Source organism: Acinonyx jubatus, chromosome B1 (genome assembly GCF_027475565.1).
Source record: "Acinonyx jubatus isolate Ajub_Pintada_27869175 chromosome B1, VMU_Ajub_asm_v1.0, whole genome shotgun sequence".
NCBI classification, from domain to species: domain Eukaryota; kingdom Metazoa; phylum Chordata; class Mammalia; order Carnivora; family Felidae; genus Acinonyx; species Acinonyx jubatus.
The window spans coordinates 156,344,215-156,362,336 of NC_069382.1; the positions used below are offsets into that span (position 1 = coordinate 156,344,215).

An 18,122-nucleotide genomic window follows, 5' to 3' on the forward strand; every position below is an offset into this window, starting at 1 on the left:
TCTGAAAGATCACTATGGCCACAGTATGGAGAGTGAATTGGAAAGGCAAGAAAACTGGAGCACCAAAACCATTTGAGAATCTGGAGAAGTAATCTAGGCAAGAGATGGTGGTGGCCTGAACTAGAAATTGTGGCAGAGTGAACAGAGAAATGGCCAGATTTGACATATTTAAGAGGCAGAACTCTCAGGGCTTGGTGGCTCATTAGATAATAGGGACAGAAGAGAGGAATCCAGAATGATGCCCAGGCTTCTGGCTTCAACAACAGAAGAGGGTAATACCACTCATGGAGATGGAGAACACAGGACAAAGCAGATTAGGAAGACAGATAAAGAAAATAGATGTTTGGGCAGTGACAAATTTGAGGAGCCTGGGGCACATCCAAGTGAATTTGTCCACTGGCATTAGATATCCAAAACATATGGACTGGAAATATAAATTCAAAGTCATCCACAAATAAATGGTAACTGAAGCCATGGAAAATAGATGAAATCCTCCAGAGAGAATATGAATAGTATAAGAGAATGAGAAGGAAAGTCAGATAGGTAGGAAGAATTGAGAGTTATGTGGCAGAAGGAAGGAGTGAGTTTCCAGGAGGATGTCAACAATGTTAAATACCACAACAGAGTTTAAGGTTTAAAATGTTTTTATTTGTATTTTTTTTTTTAACGTTTATTTATTTTTGAGACAGAGAGAGACGGGGCAGAGAGAGAGGGAGACACAGAATCTGAAACGGGCTCCAGGCTCCGAGCTGTCAGCACAGAGCCCGATGCAGGGCTCGAACTCACAGACCGCGAGATCATGACCTGAGCCGAAGTCGGACGCTTAACTGACTGAGCCACCCAGGCGCCCCCTTTATTTTTATTTTTGAGAGAGACAGAAATCCTAGGCAGGCTTCACGCTCAGCATAGAGCCCGATGCAAGGCTCAATTCCACAACCCTGGGATCATGACCTGAGCCAAAATCAAGAGTTGGACACTCCACCAACTGAACCACCCAGGCATCCTGGGTTTGGATAATGTTCAAAAAAAAAATCCCTCTATCACTTGAGAAGTCACTGACATTCTAAGAGTTGTTTTAATGTAGTGGCTTGAGCACAATTAGATTATAACAGGTTGAGAATTTAAAAAATGGGAATTGGAAACTTTTTTTTTTTAAGAAGACTAGCTGTGAATAAAAGGAGAAAGGTAAAATATTAGAAGAAAAGTAAACAAAGAGTTTAAGGACAAACAAAAAAACAAACGTTTTCTTGAGATCAAGAGATCTAGTATTTCATATAGAAAAAGAAGCCAGGTGAAAAGGAGTGTCTAAAAACTGATGAAGGCATTATCTAATAAAGATATCAAAGGGCACAAGCAGAAATGGCATGTAGACTCAATGCTGGAGCAGAATTGATAAATGAAATACCTTTAACTCTCTTTCCACAAGATTATTATACATTGCTAATGAGAATATAAACTAGTACAATCACTATAGTGGTTACTTGGCACCAGCTAACAAAATGTTAAAATGTGTATTATTCAAGCTGACAATTCTGTACCTAGGAATTTCTCCGAACGACATACTTGCATTGGACAAAATGACGAGTGCAAGATAATTCACAACAGCACTACTTGAACCAGAAAAAGACCGGATATGACCCAAATACCCATCAATAAAACACTACTTACGGTATACCCAGACAAACCAGGAAGGTGTGAAAAAATCTGAGGGTGCTCATGAGAATATCCCATATATACAAAACATATATATAAAATATATGTATTTATTGAGCTATATATATCTCAAAAAATGCAGAAAAGTATGAGTGTTACCTTTTGTCTGTAAAAGGGTAGACAACAGAATCCCATTTATATTTGATTTAGTATGCATAAAGCTCTCTGAAAAGAGAATCTAAGAACAGAGATTACCTACTGTGGAAGGGACTCACATTAGATCGTGGACAAGAGTTAAGACCTTACCCTTTAATATTTTTATATGTTCTACCTTGTGAGTGATGAGAATACATTATGCACTCAAAATGTCAAACTAAAAAAACTTCAAATTTTTTTCTGAGCTAGAAGAAATCTAATCTAAATCTAATGCTCTAATGAGAATACATTATGCACTCAAAATGTCAAACTAAAAAAACTTCAAATTTTTTTCTGAGCTAGAAGAAATCTAATTTCTAACCTAAGAAATCTAATAAAGATATTTATAAATTTGTAGACTCAAGATCTGAGACAGAGAAGTTTAAACAGTAGAGTTTATGCTCTTCTTTTTCTCCATGAAGTGGCTGCGGAAATAAAGAGAAACATGAGAGGTGGCCACAGGACTGGGAGTCGGAAAAAAAGTGAAGTCTGAAATAGAAGCTGTGAATAATGGAAGACTGAACTTTAAATATACGTGAGGGACACCTGGGTGGCTGGCTCAGTTAGTCGTAGGACTCTGAGCAGGTCATGTCTCCCAGTCCGTGGATTCCAGCACCACGTGGGGCTCTGTGCTGACAACTCAGAGCCTGGAACCTGCTTAGGATTCTGTGTCTCCCTCTCTCTGCCCCTCCCGCGCTTGTGCTTTGTCTCTCTCCCTCTCAAATATAAACAAACATTAAAATCATAACAATACTAAAAAATACATAATGAAAATACACTAGATTTGACTAAGAATTCTACATGTGAAAAGAAAAAATACATATTGATCCCACTCAATAAAATACATAACACCTGAAAACTACCATCCTGTGGGAAGAAGAAATTTAAAGATCTTTTAGGACAATATACTTAGTCATTTGACAGTATGAAGGAATTCCAAAAGAGACCAACCCCTCCTCACCTCCCCGACCCTCCATACACGCTATATTCTTTGACCCTGCTGTATTTCCTGACCTAGCACAATACTTGGCACAGGCTGACACTCAAAAATTCAACTATTCAATAAATCCACTGTGGCCCTGGGGGAAATCAAAAACGGAGTCCTTTGCTTCAAAGTACAAACAACGGAATTTGTCTTAACTGTTCTGCGCGCCATTTCAATATGGAAAAGCGGCGTATCAGACTTACCCAGGAGCAGAAAGCGGAGAGAACAAGACTCACCTGACCAGGGACATTAATGCTACGTTCCCTGCACCCTCTATCTTTCATAATCCCAGCTTTGTACCCGGCCTGGGGAATTTTGGGGGGCATGACCGGGAATACTTAAGCGGCGATTGGAAGGAGGCCGCAAATTCTCAATTAATTCAGCTCCCCACTTTTCCCTCCTTAGATGGGTCGCCTCGAAGTGTTCTGAGTAGATACCTACCCTCGTCCGCGTCATACATATTGGCAAAGGGTTTCCAAGTTCCTAACTCTAGAAATCCGAAAAAAACGAGCGGCGGCCGCCGGCGCCCGAGCGTGAGGCGAAGTAATTTCCGTCTCCGGCGTTCCCAGAATGCTCTCCTTTTCAGGCCAGAGGCCACCCACAAAGAAGCCAACGTAAGATCTGCGCCTGCGCAAGTGGTAGGCCGAGCCTAGGTAAGCGTTAGAATTGCGCACGCGCAAATCATGGGCCATCGCCTCCTCTGGCTGATTGCGAGAAAGGCTCTCACAGTCGGCGCATGCCAATTAAAGTTTATTTTTCTATATCCTTGCACGATGACACCTGGAAAAAAGAAACAAAAAGATGTATTGATAAAAGGCTTTATTTGGGACCATGAGTATGCGGCATTCGATTTTTCTTTGCAGTTTTAAGGACCAAAAAACAAGTTTTTAAAAACGTGATTCATTAAAAGGTTGCGCCAGCGGTGGCGCATAGAAAAGCCCGATAGTAAAACCCTCGCTAGCCTCCTGCCCACCCAGCTCAGCTTAGGTCGCCGGTGCTTTTGCCGCAGCTTTGAATGGGTTTCCAGGCCTCAGATCCTTCATCTCAAGAACCCACAGGAATAGAAACGAAAGGAAGAGACGAAATGTGTCGGACAAACAACAGCCCTCAGCTAGTCCAGGGTTTACGTCTCGAATTTAACACGCACCTCGGACCTCAGTGCGCCTGCGCGCGCGTGACTCCACCCTCGCCCTTACCCGTGGCGGTGTTCCCCATGCTGCCTGCTCGCCTGGCTTGCAGACGGCTGTGGCCCTTCTTACGGGGATCTGCTCCCACGGTAGCGCGCCATGGCACTCAGGAGCAGCTTCTCGAGAGATGTGTGGCTGCCTCTTCCTCCCAACACCCATCAAACCTGGGACGTAGGCTTTCTCGTGGCTCAACGGCAACTAGGGATTACGAAGGAAGAACTGACATGGAGGAGCATTTTTTGTTCCCTGAGTACGTCTCGGAGCCCGAGCCCGCACCGACCCTCGAAGAGCAACTGCGAGAGCTGCAACAGCGGCAAGAGGAGGAGGAGCTACAGAAACAGCAGCGGCGGGAAGAGCGGCGGCGGCAAAAGCTACGGGACAGGAGTCGACAACACCCGGTCGTGGGACACCCGGACCCGACGGTGCCACCCAGCGGCCTGAACTGCTCGGGCTGCGGAGCGGAGCTGCACTGCCAGGATCCCGGCGTGCCCGGCTACCTCCCCAGCGAGAAGTTCCTCAGCGCAGCGGCACAGACCGACGGCGGGCTGGCGCGGACCGTGTGCCAGCGTTGCTGGCTCCTAGTGCACCACCGGCGCGCTCTGCGCGTAGAGATGAACCGCGAGCAGTATTTAGAGCTGGTGAGCGCAGCGCTGCGACGGCCGGGGCCCGCCCTGGTGCTTTACATGGTGGACCTTCTGGATCTGCCTGACCCCCTGCTGCCGGAGCTGCCCGCGCTGGTGGGCCCCAAGCAACTGATCGTGCTGGGGAACAAGGTGGACCTGCTGCCCCAGGACGCGCCTGGCTACCTGCAGCGGCTCCGGGAGCGACTGTGGGACGACTGTACCCGCGCAGGGCTCCTTCAGCTGTCTAGCCACCGAGGGCTACAGCACGCTGGGGAGGACGGGCCGCGAGACGAGAAGGAGAATTCGAAGCCTTCTGCCAGGGTCCGTACGGTGCTCAAGGACGTGAGGCTAATTAGCGCCAAGACTGGCTATGGAATCGAAGAATTGATCTCAGTGCTTCAGCGTTCCTGGCGTTACCGCGGCGACGTCTACCTGGTTGGCGCCACCAACGCTGGGAAGTCCACTCTCTTCAACACGCTCCTAGAATCTGATTACTGCATCGCCAAGGGCGCTGAAGCTATCGACAGAGCCACCATCTCCTCTTGGCCTGGTGAGCCTTAGGAGGCCCGTCCCCTTCCTTTTGTGAGATGCTGAGAGTCTTATCGCGGCCACCTAGTATATCCTTTCTTAATGTCCACCAAGGGCTGTCTGGAGTCTTCCCTTTAAAAATTCTCTCCCTACTTTGGTCACACCTCTCTTTTGTGTCAGCCTAGTGCTTGGAAACTTATATGTTAGAGTAATTTTCTCATAGAGCACTTCTATGTTCCAGTCACTGTGCTAGGCACTGTAGATGAACCGGGGAGCAAAGCAAGAGTTCCTGCTCTCTTGGAAGTTTCTCCGGTAGCTTTACTTATTTGTATGTTTCTCTGGAAAGTCCTTCGTTTACTTTTTTTTTTTCTTCTTTTACTTTCTAAAGCTCACTCCACCCTTTCAGTCTTATTCTCCATATCTTAAGTTTATTCATAAGATCAGTATACTATACACATTTAACATTTGAATAATTCACTAATGCTATATGATGTGACTCTGAGAGAAAAAGTCAACTTTGTGGTTTCGGTTTTTGTTTGTCTTTTTAATTTTATTTTTAAGTAATCTTTACATTCAGTGTGGGACTCGAACTCACAACCCTGAGATCAAGAGTCTCAGGCTCCACTGACTGAGCCAGCCAGGCACCCCTCAAGTTTGTGGTTTTAAGAAACTTCTGTAGGGGTGCCTGGGTGGCTCAGTCGGTTAAGCGCCCGACTTCGGCTCAGGTCATGATCTCACGGTCGGTGAGTTCGAGCCCCGCGTTGGGCTCTGTGCTGACAGCTCAGAGCCTGGAGCCTGCTTCTGATTCTGTCTCCCTCTCTCTCTGACCCTCCCCCATTCATGCTCTGTCTCTGTCTCAAAAATAAATAAACATTAAAAAAAAATTAAAAAGGAAAAAAGAAACTTCTGTAATTGCAAAACAGGTCCTTTTGTGACCCTGTTTGTATTTAACGGTTGGCAAAACTGCCTCATTGTTCCTTTGAAACCAGTGTTTAGCTTTGATGGGCCATATTTCTCTGTCCAGGACTTTAGTTAAATTATACACAGAAGTGCTCTTATACTTGATGATAGTACAGTGAAAATGAAAAGAAGGGAAAAAAAAACAGGTCTGCAGATTTGAGATTCAAATCCAGGTTGAGCCTTTGAGCCAATCTCAGCCTATTTCCTCATCTGTAAAAGTAAGAATTATTTTGTAGAGGGTTGTCACAAAGGTTCCGTGAAGTAAATCACTGTACCCAAGACAAGGTAGCTCCTCAAAAATGTAGGTTTTTCTCCCCTTATTCTCTCTTCTTTTATAATGTTTATAACAACATATTTATTCTTTGGTATTTCAGGTACTACATTAAACCTTCTGAAGTTTCCTATTTGCAACCCAACACCTTACAGGATGTTTGAAAGGCAAAAAAGGCTTAAAAAAGATGCAACTAAAGCTGAAGAAGATCTTAGTCAGCAAGAGCAACATCAACTTAATCTTTTGAAAAAGCACGGTTATGTAGTAGGTAAGCATCTTCTTTAGAAAACTTTTGCCGGGGGCGCCTGGGTGGCTCGGTCGGTTAAGCGTCCGACTTCGGCTCAGGTCATGATCTCGCGGTGTGTGAGTTCGAGCCCCTCGTTGGGCTCTGTGCTGACAGCTCAGAGCCTGGAGCCTGTTTCAGATTCTGTGTCTCCCTCTCTCTGACCATCCCCCGTTCATGCTCTGTCTCTCTCTGTCTCAAAAATAAATAAACGTTAAAAAATTTTTTTTTTTTTTTAAATAAAAAAAAAAGAAAACTCTTGTCGGGGCTATGCTAAAAATTTTTGTGGAGCAACATGGAATACAGCTGTCTGGGGCTAGCCAGTTTTTGTGGCTACTGGGAAGAGACTACTTTCCCAGTTCTGGAACAAAGAGGCCCCTTTAGAGGCAAAGCTACTATTTGGAAACCCAGAGTTCACTGTGCTGATACTTGGAGAAATCCAGGGAAAGAAACTTGCAGTAACTGCCCACCAACCACTGTCAGCAGTAGAAGCATTTTCACTAAGAAACAGCACCCTCTCCTTGCAGACCACCAGCACAGGTTGTTGACTGCATGCAGCAGCTTTAAATTAGATTGTCCCTCCTTGGGGCTCCTGGGTGGCTCAATCGGTTAAGGGACCAATTTCGGCTCAGGTCATGATCTCACAGTTTGTGAGTTCGAGCCCCGCTTCAGGCTGTGTGCTGACAGCTCAGAGCCTAGAGCCTGGAGCCTGCTTCAGATTCTGTGTCTCCCTCTCTGTCTGCCCCTCCCCCTCTCATGCTCTGTCTCTCTCAAAAATAAACAAAAAAATAGATTGTCCCTCCTTTACTAAAAATATTTTGATTTGGGGCTCCTGGGTGGCTCAATCGGTTGAGTGTCCGACTTCAGCTCAGGTCATGATCTCACAGTCTGTGAGTTCGAGCCCCGCATCAGGCTCTGTGCTGACAGCTCAGAGCCTGGAGCCTGTTTCAGATTCTGTGTCTCCCTCTCTCTCTGTCCCTCTCCTGTTCATGCTCTGTCTCTGTCTCAAAAATAAAACATTAAAAAAATTTTTCTTTTAAATATTTTGATTTGCCCACCCATCCCCCCACCTGGTGTACACAGCTAGCCACATACTTGACCATTGCAAGAGTCTGACTCCCACTGCCTTTGAAAAGAGGGCAAGGGTATCATTGTAGTCTTGCTTCTGTACACCGTATTTAGTCTAAGTAACTTGTTTGAGGCAAGTAAGAAGAATAAGAATTATCTGTCTGGAGTTACAACCTTCAAAGGAGTGACTAATAGCTTAACTATAACTTGTTCTAGGAAGAGTTGGAAGAACATTCCTATATTCAGAAGAACAGACGGATGAAGCTGCCTTTCAGTTTGATGCTGATTCCCTTGCCTTTGACATGGGAAATGAACCTGTTATGGTTGCAGATAAATCCACCAAACGAATAGAATTGACCCCACAAGATGTGAAAGATGCCCACTGGTTTCATGACACCCCTGGAATTACAAAAGAAAACTGTGTATGTATTTGTTGTCTTTTAGAAATACTTTCAATTGCACAAGTATTGTCTTAATTGTCAGAACACAGGAAAGGATGTATTCTTTCACTTCAGACTCACTTCTCGTTCCTTCCTAGAAGCAGTTCAGGGTGATCTATCTGCCATCAAGATGTGTATTCCATTTGGTAGGCTTCACTGCCAACATATTTGTGTTATTGTTGTTGTTACCTTAGTTATTAGGGAGACATTTATAAAATCCTAGATCTTGAGGTTGGAAGAAAGCGTAAATATCACTGCAGTCTAGCCACCTATTCTATGCTTGAATTCCCTCTAAAACTGTCCATCCAGCTCACACTAAAGTAAGGAGTGACTCACCACCAGCTGAAGCAGTGTCCCCTCATCTCCCAAGGTAACCCCATTTGGCCTTGACCTACTCTTTGGGTTGAGCTGAACAGTCTCCCTGTAACTTGTACCTATTGTTCTTCAAATGGACCTGTATGGACTAAATGCCTGTTACCCTTGCTAGACTTTGAACTACTTTACTGTGTAATGTCCTGTCTCTTCCTCACTCTACTGTTCACCTTCATTAGTTCATCCAACAAAACATTGAACATTTACTGCACTGACATAATCCAGATAATTTGTCTGTTTCTTGCAGCTCTTCTCCCTGAGAGAATAGGCTTATCGTCTCTCTCTCTTGCCCTTATTACATCTTTTTTTTAATGTTTTATTTTTGAGAGCATGCAGGTGGGGGAGGGGCAGAGAGAACGATAGAGGACCTTAAGCAGGCTCTGCACTGACAGCAGTGAGCCTAATGTGGGGCTTGAACTCATGAACTGCAAGATCATGACCTGAGCTGAAGTCGGACACTCAACCAGACACTCAACTGACTGAACCACCCAGGTGCCTGCCCTTAATACATCTTTTTAATCCAATTGCAGGATTTCCTGGGCAACTTTGTTTTATCTCATTAAAGTTAGCCTATATTCCACACACTCATTAAATCTCACAACTTTTTATTCATTTGCAGTTTTGATAATCATCCAAGTCCTGGATTGACTGGTATGCATCCAGGATATAGCCTTACAACAGATCTATTAATCAGTTTCCTTTGAATCTGGTCACTGACCCAAGTTCCTGAATCGCCTAATTATGTCTATATGCCTGTGAAACAACGTTGGTGTCTTAGCTTCTTTTCCTTCTTTGCCTTATGTGGATCACTTAACAGTTTTGTTATCAGAATGATACTCTTATTTCGTGTCCCATGTCACAGAATCATATAGATTTTTTAACATTTTTGCACTCCCACAGTAATTGCTTGTCACCTGTCTCTTCACAATCTAGAACTTCAGAGCAACTGGATTGCTTTCTGGTAACGTTCCAGCACTTTCACTTCACCAATGTATTCTTCAGGGATAGCAGTTATTTCCATCATATATACCCTCTTGTCAAATAGAAAAGCAAGAATTTGCTAAATATTCTAGCCAGCAGAATGAGACCCTCAGATTTTTAGAACTAAAAGGTCTCTGGCAGTCTGCTTCTGTGTCAGTTTATTAATACATTTATTAGATGCCTTAAACTAGTGTTTCCCAAACTGATTCAAGGTATTCTGTTTTGAAATAAAAGTATTAAAGGCTCTGCTAAAAAGTGTTAAAAGGTTTCTTTACTGCAGGTGGCTTTTAATGTGCTTTTTTCAAACAGAAATGCTGAGGAAAAGTACTTGCAGCCCCTTGTTATGTATTTTCTTGTGAGGCTCTCTAGGTTTCACATATTCTTTATTTCCTTATTTTTCTTAAACAAGTTCACAAAAGTTTTTTATCCATTTTTTTTTTTACCTTCTCTAATATTTCTCGTCAAAAAAATTTTTCTAAGTAATTGCTGCCCCCAACATGGGGCTCAAACTCACAACCCTGAGATCAAGAGTCACAGACTCCATTGACTGAGTCAGCCAGATGCCCCATAATATTGCTCTTTTTTAATCAGATTTTGATTCTTTAAATCTTACCAAAATCTTGTTCTTCTTGGCTTTCCTTTTCCATTTTCTCTAGTCTCTTTAGGAACTCTTCATCCTTAGAAGCCAGAGGATTCATTTTAAAAAGAAGAAGAAGAAGCAGCCAGAGGATTCATAACTTTTTCTCATTTTTTGCTGAGCATTTGGGGGAAATAAAATGACTAGAATGCAGAAAAAGGTTCTTCAGAACTCTTTACCTGCTCCTAGAATGAGGTGACCATTTTGCATTTAATGCATGCATACTTGCCACTGGGATATAAGTAGTATTTTGCCTTACCTTTAGCTGACCCCCTGCCCCCCAGAAGCCTTGATGGAGAGCATATATATGCCATCTTGAAACTGACTCATCAGTTGTTTTCAGTTCACACCAGTTTTGACATTTGAGGGATGCTGCTCACATAGAAAGTCTCATACTCCCATAAAGTTGTTTTGCCATTACTCAATATTAAGTTGTGAAGCAAGAGTAGAGCCATCCATAAATTGATTTAGACAGAATGAATATAGAAATTTTATATGCAGCAAATTCTGACATGTTTTGGTTTATTGTGAAGTCCGAAATATTTTTTTACCTAAGAGGTAAATCAAAATATATCTTCAATAAAAGTAATGCTTGGGGCACCTGGGTACATCAGTTGGATGAGCCTCCAGCTTTGGCTCAGGTCATGATCTCCCAGTTCAGGAATTCAAGCCCCACATTGGACTCGCTGCCATCAGCACAGAACCTGCTTCGGATCCTCTGCCCCGCTTCTTTGCCCCTCTCCTGTCTGCACTCTCAAAAATAAATAAACGTTTTTTTAAAAAGTAATAATTCTCTAAAAAATCTACCCTTTGCTTTACAGGTTTTAAACCTTCTAACAGAAAAAGAAGTAAATATTGTTTTGCCAACACATTCCATTGTTCCAAGAACTTTTGTGCTTAAACCAGGAACGGTTCTATTTTTGGGTGCCATAGGCCGCATTGATTTTCTGCAGGTAAGAAAAGTCTGCACCATTAAAAAATGACCTACTGGGGCACCTGGGTGGCTCAGTCAGTTGAGCATCCAGCTTCAGCTCAGGTTGTGATCTCGAGATTTGTGGGTTCAGGCCCCACATGGGTCTTTTTGTGCTGACAGTGCGGAGCCTGCTTTGGATTCTCTCCCTCCCTCTTTCTGTCCCTCTTTCTCTGCCTCTCACCTGCTTGCACTTTCTATCTCAAAAATAAACATTAAAAACAATTTTACTAAAAAATGACTAGTTTAAGGATACAAATATGTGAACAAGACTGGCAAATGTTGATAACTAGATCATGACTGTTGAGGAGGTTGGTATGCTTTTTGTTTGTTTGAAAATGTTCCATAATGAAAACTTGGGAAAAAGAAATGGGGAGGAAAAACAACTAGTAGGTCTCAGAAACTAGATCTTCATTAGGATATTAAATGCCCCAGACAACTTGGCATGGAGAAAAGTTACTGTACCTATCCTGTGGTATTGTTTCACATGGAAATCATAGGTCCAACCTTAGGTGTAGGGTTAGTGTGCATTAAATAAATCCCACATTTCTTTTTTTGTTTTGCTTTAAAGATTTTCTTTTTAAAAAAATAAAGATTTTCTTTTTAAGTAATATTAATACCAAATGTGGGGCTCAAACTCACAGTGCCCTGATCAAGAGTCACATGTTTCACCAACTGAGCCAGCCCTGCACCCGTCACACTGCTTTATATCCCATGAAATGTATACATTTATGTATGTACTTTTTTGTTTGGTATTCATTTACTTAGCATTATTCTGGGGATTTTAGAGTATTTATAGAACTGTTCCGTATTTTCCCAAAGTGAGGAAAAAGGGAAATGAAATGTGGATGTATCCAACAACACTAAATGCAACTTGCAAGTTATTGCTATAGCATATTTCTTGGGTTTTGTGTTTCATTAAAACCCATAGAACATTAATATTTTAAACCTAGCCTTACACTGGGACAATTAGAACATTTACTTATAATTTATTTATGTTTCCTTATAGATTACTTATACTCTATTTACATATCCATTTACTTATAAAAGCAGCTTGATTTTTTTTTTTTTATTGATTGTACATTGTAATGTGCTGGTTTTGCAAGTTTTTCATTCTGTAAAATAACTTCTTTTCTTCCTTTCTTAAGGGAAATCAGTCAGCTTGGTTTACAGTTGTGGCTTCCAGCCTCCTTCCTGTGCACATTACTTCCTTGGACAAGGCAGATACTATGTATAAGAAACATGCCGGTCATACATTACTCAAGGTGAGGCAACACACTTTGAAGATTGCACGGTTAGGTTAACCTCCACTGTGACAGTCCCACAGCCCTGCTAACAAAGCCTTTCTTGGACATAACCATCTTTGTTATACAATCAGCTAGCTGTCTCCTCACCTGTTCTGGTTGAGGATTTTGACTAGCAAGTAAAATGGGTTGTAGAAGAAAAGGATGTTGTTTGGACTGATCCTAGAATAGCTACAGACTTGTGTTTTCTCTAAACTACACTGACCAATACAATAGCCACAAGTGCCATTTAAATTAATTAATTAAAAGTAAATAAACTTTAAAATTTAGTTCTTCAGTTGCACTAGCCACTTTTCAACTGCCCAGCAGTCACATCATCACAGAAAGTTTATTGGATAATGCTGAGGGAAGAGAAGTTACAGATGTTCTCACAACTGGGGGGTGCTACTTGCGTCTAGTGGGTGGAGGCCAAGGATAATGCTGGACATCCTGCAATGCACACAACAGATGCTCAAAACAAAATTCTCTGATCCAAAATGTCAGTAGTTGCATGGTTGAGAAGTCCTGGTCTGGGTGGAAAAGCTCTCCTCCCAGGTTCTTAATCCCAGTTACTTAGAGATTATGCTGCCTCTTTACTCCTGCGCTACCAGCTCCTTCCTTCCACCTGTAAGTATGTTACAGTTTCTCTCACCTTTTTTTTTAATCTTATTTTTAAAGTTTATTTGTTTTGAGAGACACAGCACAAGCCAGAGAGGGGCAGAGAGAGGGGGAGAGAGAATACCAAGCAGGCTCTGCACTGTCAGTACAGAGCCCAGTGTGGGGCCCAGTCCCACAAACCATGAGATCATGACCTGAGCCAAAATCAAGAGTCGGACACTCAACCAGCTGAGCCACCCAGGCGCATCCAGTTTCTCTCATCTGAAGGAAGGAAGGAAGGGAGGGAGGGAGGGAGGGAGGGAGGGAGGGAGGGAGGGAGGGAGGAAAAGGAAGGAAGGAAGGAAGGAAGGAAGGAAGGAAGGAAGGAAGGAAGGAAGGAAGGAAGGAAGGAAGGAAGGAAAGAAAGAGAAAGAAAGAAAGGAAGGAAGGAAGGAAGGAAGGAAGGAAGGAAGGAAGGAAGGAAACAAAACAAAACTTGGGGTGCCTGCTGGCTCAGTCAGTTAAGCGTCCTACTTCAGCTCAGGTCATGATCTCACAGTTTATGAGTTCAAGCCACACATCAGGCTCTCTGCTGTCAGCACAGAGCCTACTTCGGATCCTACGTCTCCCTCTCTCTTCCCCTCCCCTACTCATGCACTGCACACACACGCTCTCTCAAAAATAAACATTAAAAAGAATTACAAAAACAAAAACAAGAAATTCAGTATCCCTCAGTGTCCTGCTTATTTATTCCTTCTTTTTACTGTCAAGCTTGCTCCTGTTCCTCATGTCCATCCTCTGCAGTCCCCATTTGTCCCTTCCTGTATCATTGAAATTGTTCTTACAAAGTTCACCAAGTACTGAGTGGGAACTGTTTTCAGCTCTTTAATAATAAGACCTGACACAGACATTGGTAATGTATAATGTATAATATTTAGATTATTGGAGCCAGACTGGGTTTAAATGCTCGCTCTGTTCCACCACTTGACAAAGCTGTGTAACACTGTGTTGTACCTACATCACAAGGTTGTGGCGAGAACTAAGTTCCAGGGCACTGTTGTAACTGCTACATGAGTGTTTGTGATGATGATGAAACACATCTACACAAATACCAGGTGCATCCAGCAAAGGTGGTTTAGTATTGATTAGTGCTTATGCAACTAAATGTAAGCCAGAACCCACAATATACACTGCTTTCCACAGAGGATAAAAATAAACCTGACTTGAGAAGTAAATGTTTCTTTCTATCTGTATTTCCTAAGAAAGCCAGACTGAAATTAAAACTCCATTGACAGGGGCACCTGGGTGGTGTCAGTGAAGCGTCTGACTTAGGCTCAGGTCATGATCTCAGGGGTGGTGAGTTTGAGCCCTGTGTCAGGCTCCGTCCTGACAGCTCAGAACCTGGAGCCTACTTTGGATTGTGTCTCCCTCTCTCTCTGCCCCTCCCCTGCTCACACTCTCTTTCTCTCTCTCAAAAATAAATAAACGGGCGCCTGGGTGGCTCAGTCGGTTAAGTGGCCGACTTTGGCTCAGGTCATGATCTCGCGGTCCGTGAGTTCGAGCCCCGCGTCGGGCTCTGTGCTGACAGCTCAGAGCCTGGAGCCTGTTTCAGATTCTGTGTCCCCCTCTCTCACCCTCCCCCGTTCGTGCTCTGTCTCTGTCTCAAAAATAAATAAACGTTAAAAAAAAAAAAAATTAAAAAAAAAATAATAAATAAACATTAAAAAATTTTTAAAAAACCAAAAAACTCCATTGACATAACTGCCCTAACGTTAATATTCCAGAGACCTGTAGGATGGGTGAATATATAAAGGCAATCAGCAATATAGATCTGTTGGTGTTTCTGCATTTAAAAGACTTTAGTTCTCCGGTTAAATTTGCTTCCTTTTTAGGTAAAACAATAATACATGAGTTCAAACACAGCTTGAGATTTCCAGGGAAGGAAACTTCATAGTTTGTATAACATGGCTCTCCTGAAAATGAATTGTCGTTCTCTGCCCCTGTGCATCTGTATAGTTTTCAGAGTGGACATCACTGATGCTTTCCAAAGCAACTATCCCAGTCTTCTCTCCCAGTAAGGGAAACGTTCTGGGGGGTGCTCTGAGACTCATTCTTGCCTCCTGGTTTTCTTACTTACCTCCCAAATCCAAGTCAGCCCTCCCTTCTCATTATCACTGAATACAGCCTCCCAGTTCAAGCTGTAATCTTTCATTAGGCTGTTTTTGAGATCCTGAAGTATTTTCTTAGCTTCCAGCTTTTATTGCCCTCCTCCCACCCCCACCCCAAATATACCTCTACAGCCACTAAAGCAGTGGCTTCTCATGCAGGATTGACTTTTGCCCCCAGGGGACATTTACAATTCTACAATTATGCAGCCTCACAGCCTTCCCCTCTAGCCCCCATCAAAGCATTATTCAGCCCAAAATGTCAGTAGTGCCAAGGTTAACAAACCCTGCACTATAGAGATCTTTCCAAAATACAAAGCAGATCACAGTATTCTTTTTTATTCTTATCTCTGTTCTTTTTCCTACTTATAATACCTTGGTAGTTCCACATTACTGAGAAGTCTAAACCAACAGCTTCATCACTGACACACACATATACACAGACTTAACATACCCTAGACAGTTCAACTACAATTCCCTGAATTCATCATTCTTTGTCTTGTTTGTGTACATGATGCTAACCCGGAATACTTTTCCACTGAGTAACTTCAACTTTATCTCAAGATACTCCTCAGATATAGCTGCTTCGTCAAGGTTTTCCTTGACTAAAACATTCATTACTTCTTCCTCCTCAACTGTAGTACTTGATAGATGCTTCCCATGACATTTCTTACCTTGTAATTTGTTTACATGTTATTTCCACCTTCTGATCTCCTTGGGCACAGGGACCATATTGTAACATCTATCTTTGTGTCCCTGGTGTTAAACAGAGAAAGATTTATTAATAAATAAGTTATTATCCAGTTACTTCCCATTCATGGACACATCTATAAACAGAAGCTAAACCTTACCCATTGCACATGTACCCTTCACTTGTAATGAGGCAGGGATTAATCTTTGAGGCCAGCCAGGCCTATGAGACCTAAGGTATTTTGAAGGATGTTACTTTAATTGCCCAGTGTTACTCTGTGAAGCTTTATGGAGGGCTATAAAAACAGTGTAAACTAGTAAAATAAGATTCTGCTATTAGGAGGTTACCACTGGACACATACTCACATGCAGCTCTTAACGTCCTGGGATCTGTAGGCTTTATCTCGTCACAGGGTTCCCATGCTTTTCATTTGAACTAGAAGTGATTTGGGGTTTTCAATAGCTGAGATTATTATTGATCCCTCCACATAACTAGTGTATCGGTGCTTTACTTAATATTAGAGTTATGGGCAGTTTAATTTGAACTTCCAAACAATCATTTTATTTCAATGGCAGGTTCCAATGGGTGGAGAAGAAAGAATGGCAGGATTTCCTCCTCTTGTTGGTGAAGACATTACATTAAATGAAGGACTTGGGGAATCTGAAGCAGTGGCTGACATCAAGTTTTCTTCTGCAGGTAATTGTACACCAAGCACTTTTTAAAAGGTGAATACGGGCACCTCGGTGGCTCAGTCAGTTAAGCACCCAACTCTTGATCCCGGCTCAGGTCATGATCTCACAGTTTGTAAGATCCATCCCCACATGGAACTCTGCACTGATAGCACAGAGCCTGCTGGGGATTGTCTCTCTCCCTCTCTCTCTCTCTCTGCCTTGCTCATGCTCTCTGTCTCAAAATAAATAAATAGACTTAAAAGGTGAATTAAGTGGCCTTACTGGTATTTTTATAGAAATGTGCATTTATCTGACATAAACTGAGGATTTTAAGAAATATACTAATGTAGAGACACCAGTGGCTCCATCGGTTATACATCCGACTTCGACTCAGGTCATGATCTTCGACTCAGGTCATGATCTCACGGCTCCTGGGTTCAGGCCCCGCATCGGGCTCTCTACTGACAGCTCAGAGCCTGGAGCCTGCTTCGGATTCTGTGTCTCCCTTTCTCTCTGCCCCTCCTCCACTCACGCTGTGTCTCTCTCTTAAACATTAAAAGAAAGAAGAAAAGAAATATACTAATTTATTCATTAAATGCAGCCTACTCTGAAAATAAATTTGTACCTTTTCATAAATGCATTGTATGCTTTCTTAAAAAATAAAGTGAGAGACCAGTAGCCTCCTTTGGTGCTCCATTTTGAGCTTGGGGTTGACATTTTTAATAAGATGGTTGCTAACACCATTTTGTGTTCTATCACATGCCTGCATAGGTTGGGTTGCAGTAACACCTCAGTTTAAGGACAGACTGCGTCTCCGAGGCTATACACCTCAAGGAACAGTTCTGACGGTCCGGCCCCCTCTCTTGCCATATATCGTTAACATCAAAGGCGAGCGCATCAAGAGAAGTGTGGCCTATAAAACCAAGAAGCCTCCTTCCCTTGTGTACAATCTGCAGAAGAAGAAAAACAGATAGAAATATGAAGTTGACCCTGTTCACACTGAAAATATTAACTATACTGGACATAACTACATATGTTAAATTGTATTAAACATAACTATAATAAAGCTTTCTTTGCTCCCTTTAAGCCACCAAGGACTGTGCCTGTTTGTACTGTATTGAGTTTGTAAATACAAGTTGTTTTTTTTGTAGGGTGTGTATATGTATGTATTTGTCATCCAAATATACCTCAAAAGGAGTTCAGCTACATTCAAGTTTCTCTCACTATTTATTAAGACCAGATGTCGGGGCGCCTGGCTGACTCAGAGGAGCATGCAACTCTTGATCTCAGGGTGTAAGTTCGCACCCCACATGGGTGTAGAGATTACTAAAAAAAATAAACTTAAAAAAAAAAAAGAAGACCAGATGTCATTTCTTACTTGGAGTCTAGTTGAGAGAGCAACAAAGCAGTTGGCATATGAAAAAATGGCAAAAAGAGGATTTCTCCAAAATAAATGGGCTCAAATAAGACAGGAATGAATGGGTGCCTCTGCTCTACATAGTCATCCAGGTATGCAGCTGGTGGAAGGCTCCATGGCTTCATTCCTAGGTCTAAGATGGTTG

At 42.5% G+C, this 18,122-nt stretch overlaps 2 protein-coding genes across 4 annotated transcripts in view; one reads left to right on the forward strand and one right to left on the reverse strand.

The window, feature by feature from the left end:
- Positions 1–4,169, reverse strand: part of POLR2B (RNA polymerase II subunit B) — a 41,432-nt gene extending 37,263 nt beyond the window's left edge. Inside the window, exons 1-2 of one of the 2 annotated variants that reach the window (XM_015068530.3) lie at positions 4,030–4,169; positions 3,275–3,613 (exon numbers count right to left, since the gene is read on the reverse strand). In XM_015068530.3, coding sequence (XP_014924016.2) covers positions 3,275–3,293 — 19 coding nt within the window. In that variant the 5' untranslated portion in view covers positions 3,294–3,613; positions 4,030–4,169. Of the gene's footprint in view, positions 1–3,274; positions 3,614–3,806; positions 3,943–4,029 lie in introns of those variants that run through there. The other variant, XM_015068531.3, reaches the window with a different exon arrangement.
- Positions 3,827–17,646, forward strand: NOA1 (nitric oxide associated 1). 2 transcript variants are annotated; one of them, XM_015068532.3, is made up of 7 exons: positions 3,846–5,193; positions 6,506–6,670; positions 7,970–8,175; positions 11,005–11,136; positions 12,302–12,418; positions 16,465–16,585; positions 17,332–17,646. In XM_015068532.3, the coding sequence occupies exons 1-7, from the start codon at positions 3,849–3,851 to the stop codon at positions 17,532–17,534; spliced, it is 2,289 nt and encodes a 762-aa protein (XP_014924018.3). In that variant the 5' UTR covers positions 3,846–3,848; the 3' UTR covers positions 17,535–17,646. The 2 variants fall into 2 exon arrangements, with proteins under 2 accessions (XP_026913168.2, XP_014924018.3); XM_027057367.2 differs by lacking the exon at positions 12,302–12,418 and having other exon boundaries at positions 3,827–5,193.
- Positions 17,647–18,122: the final 476 nt, after the last annotated feature.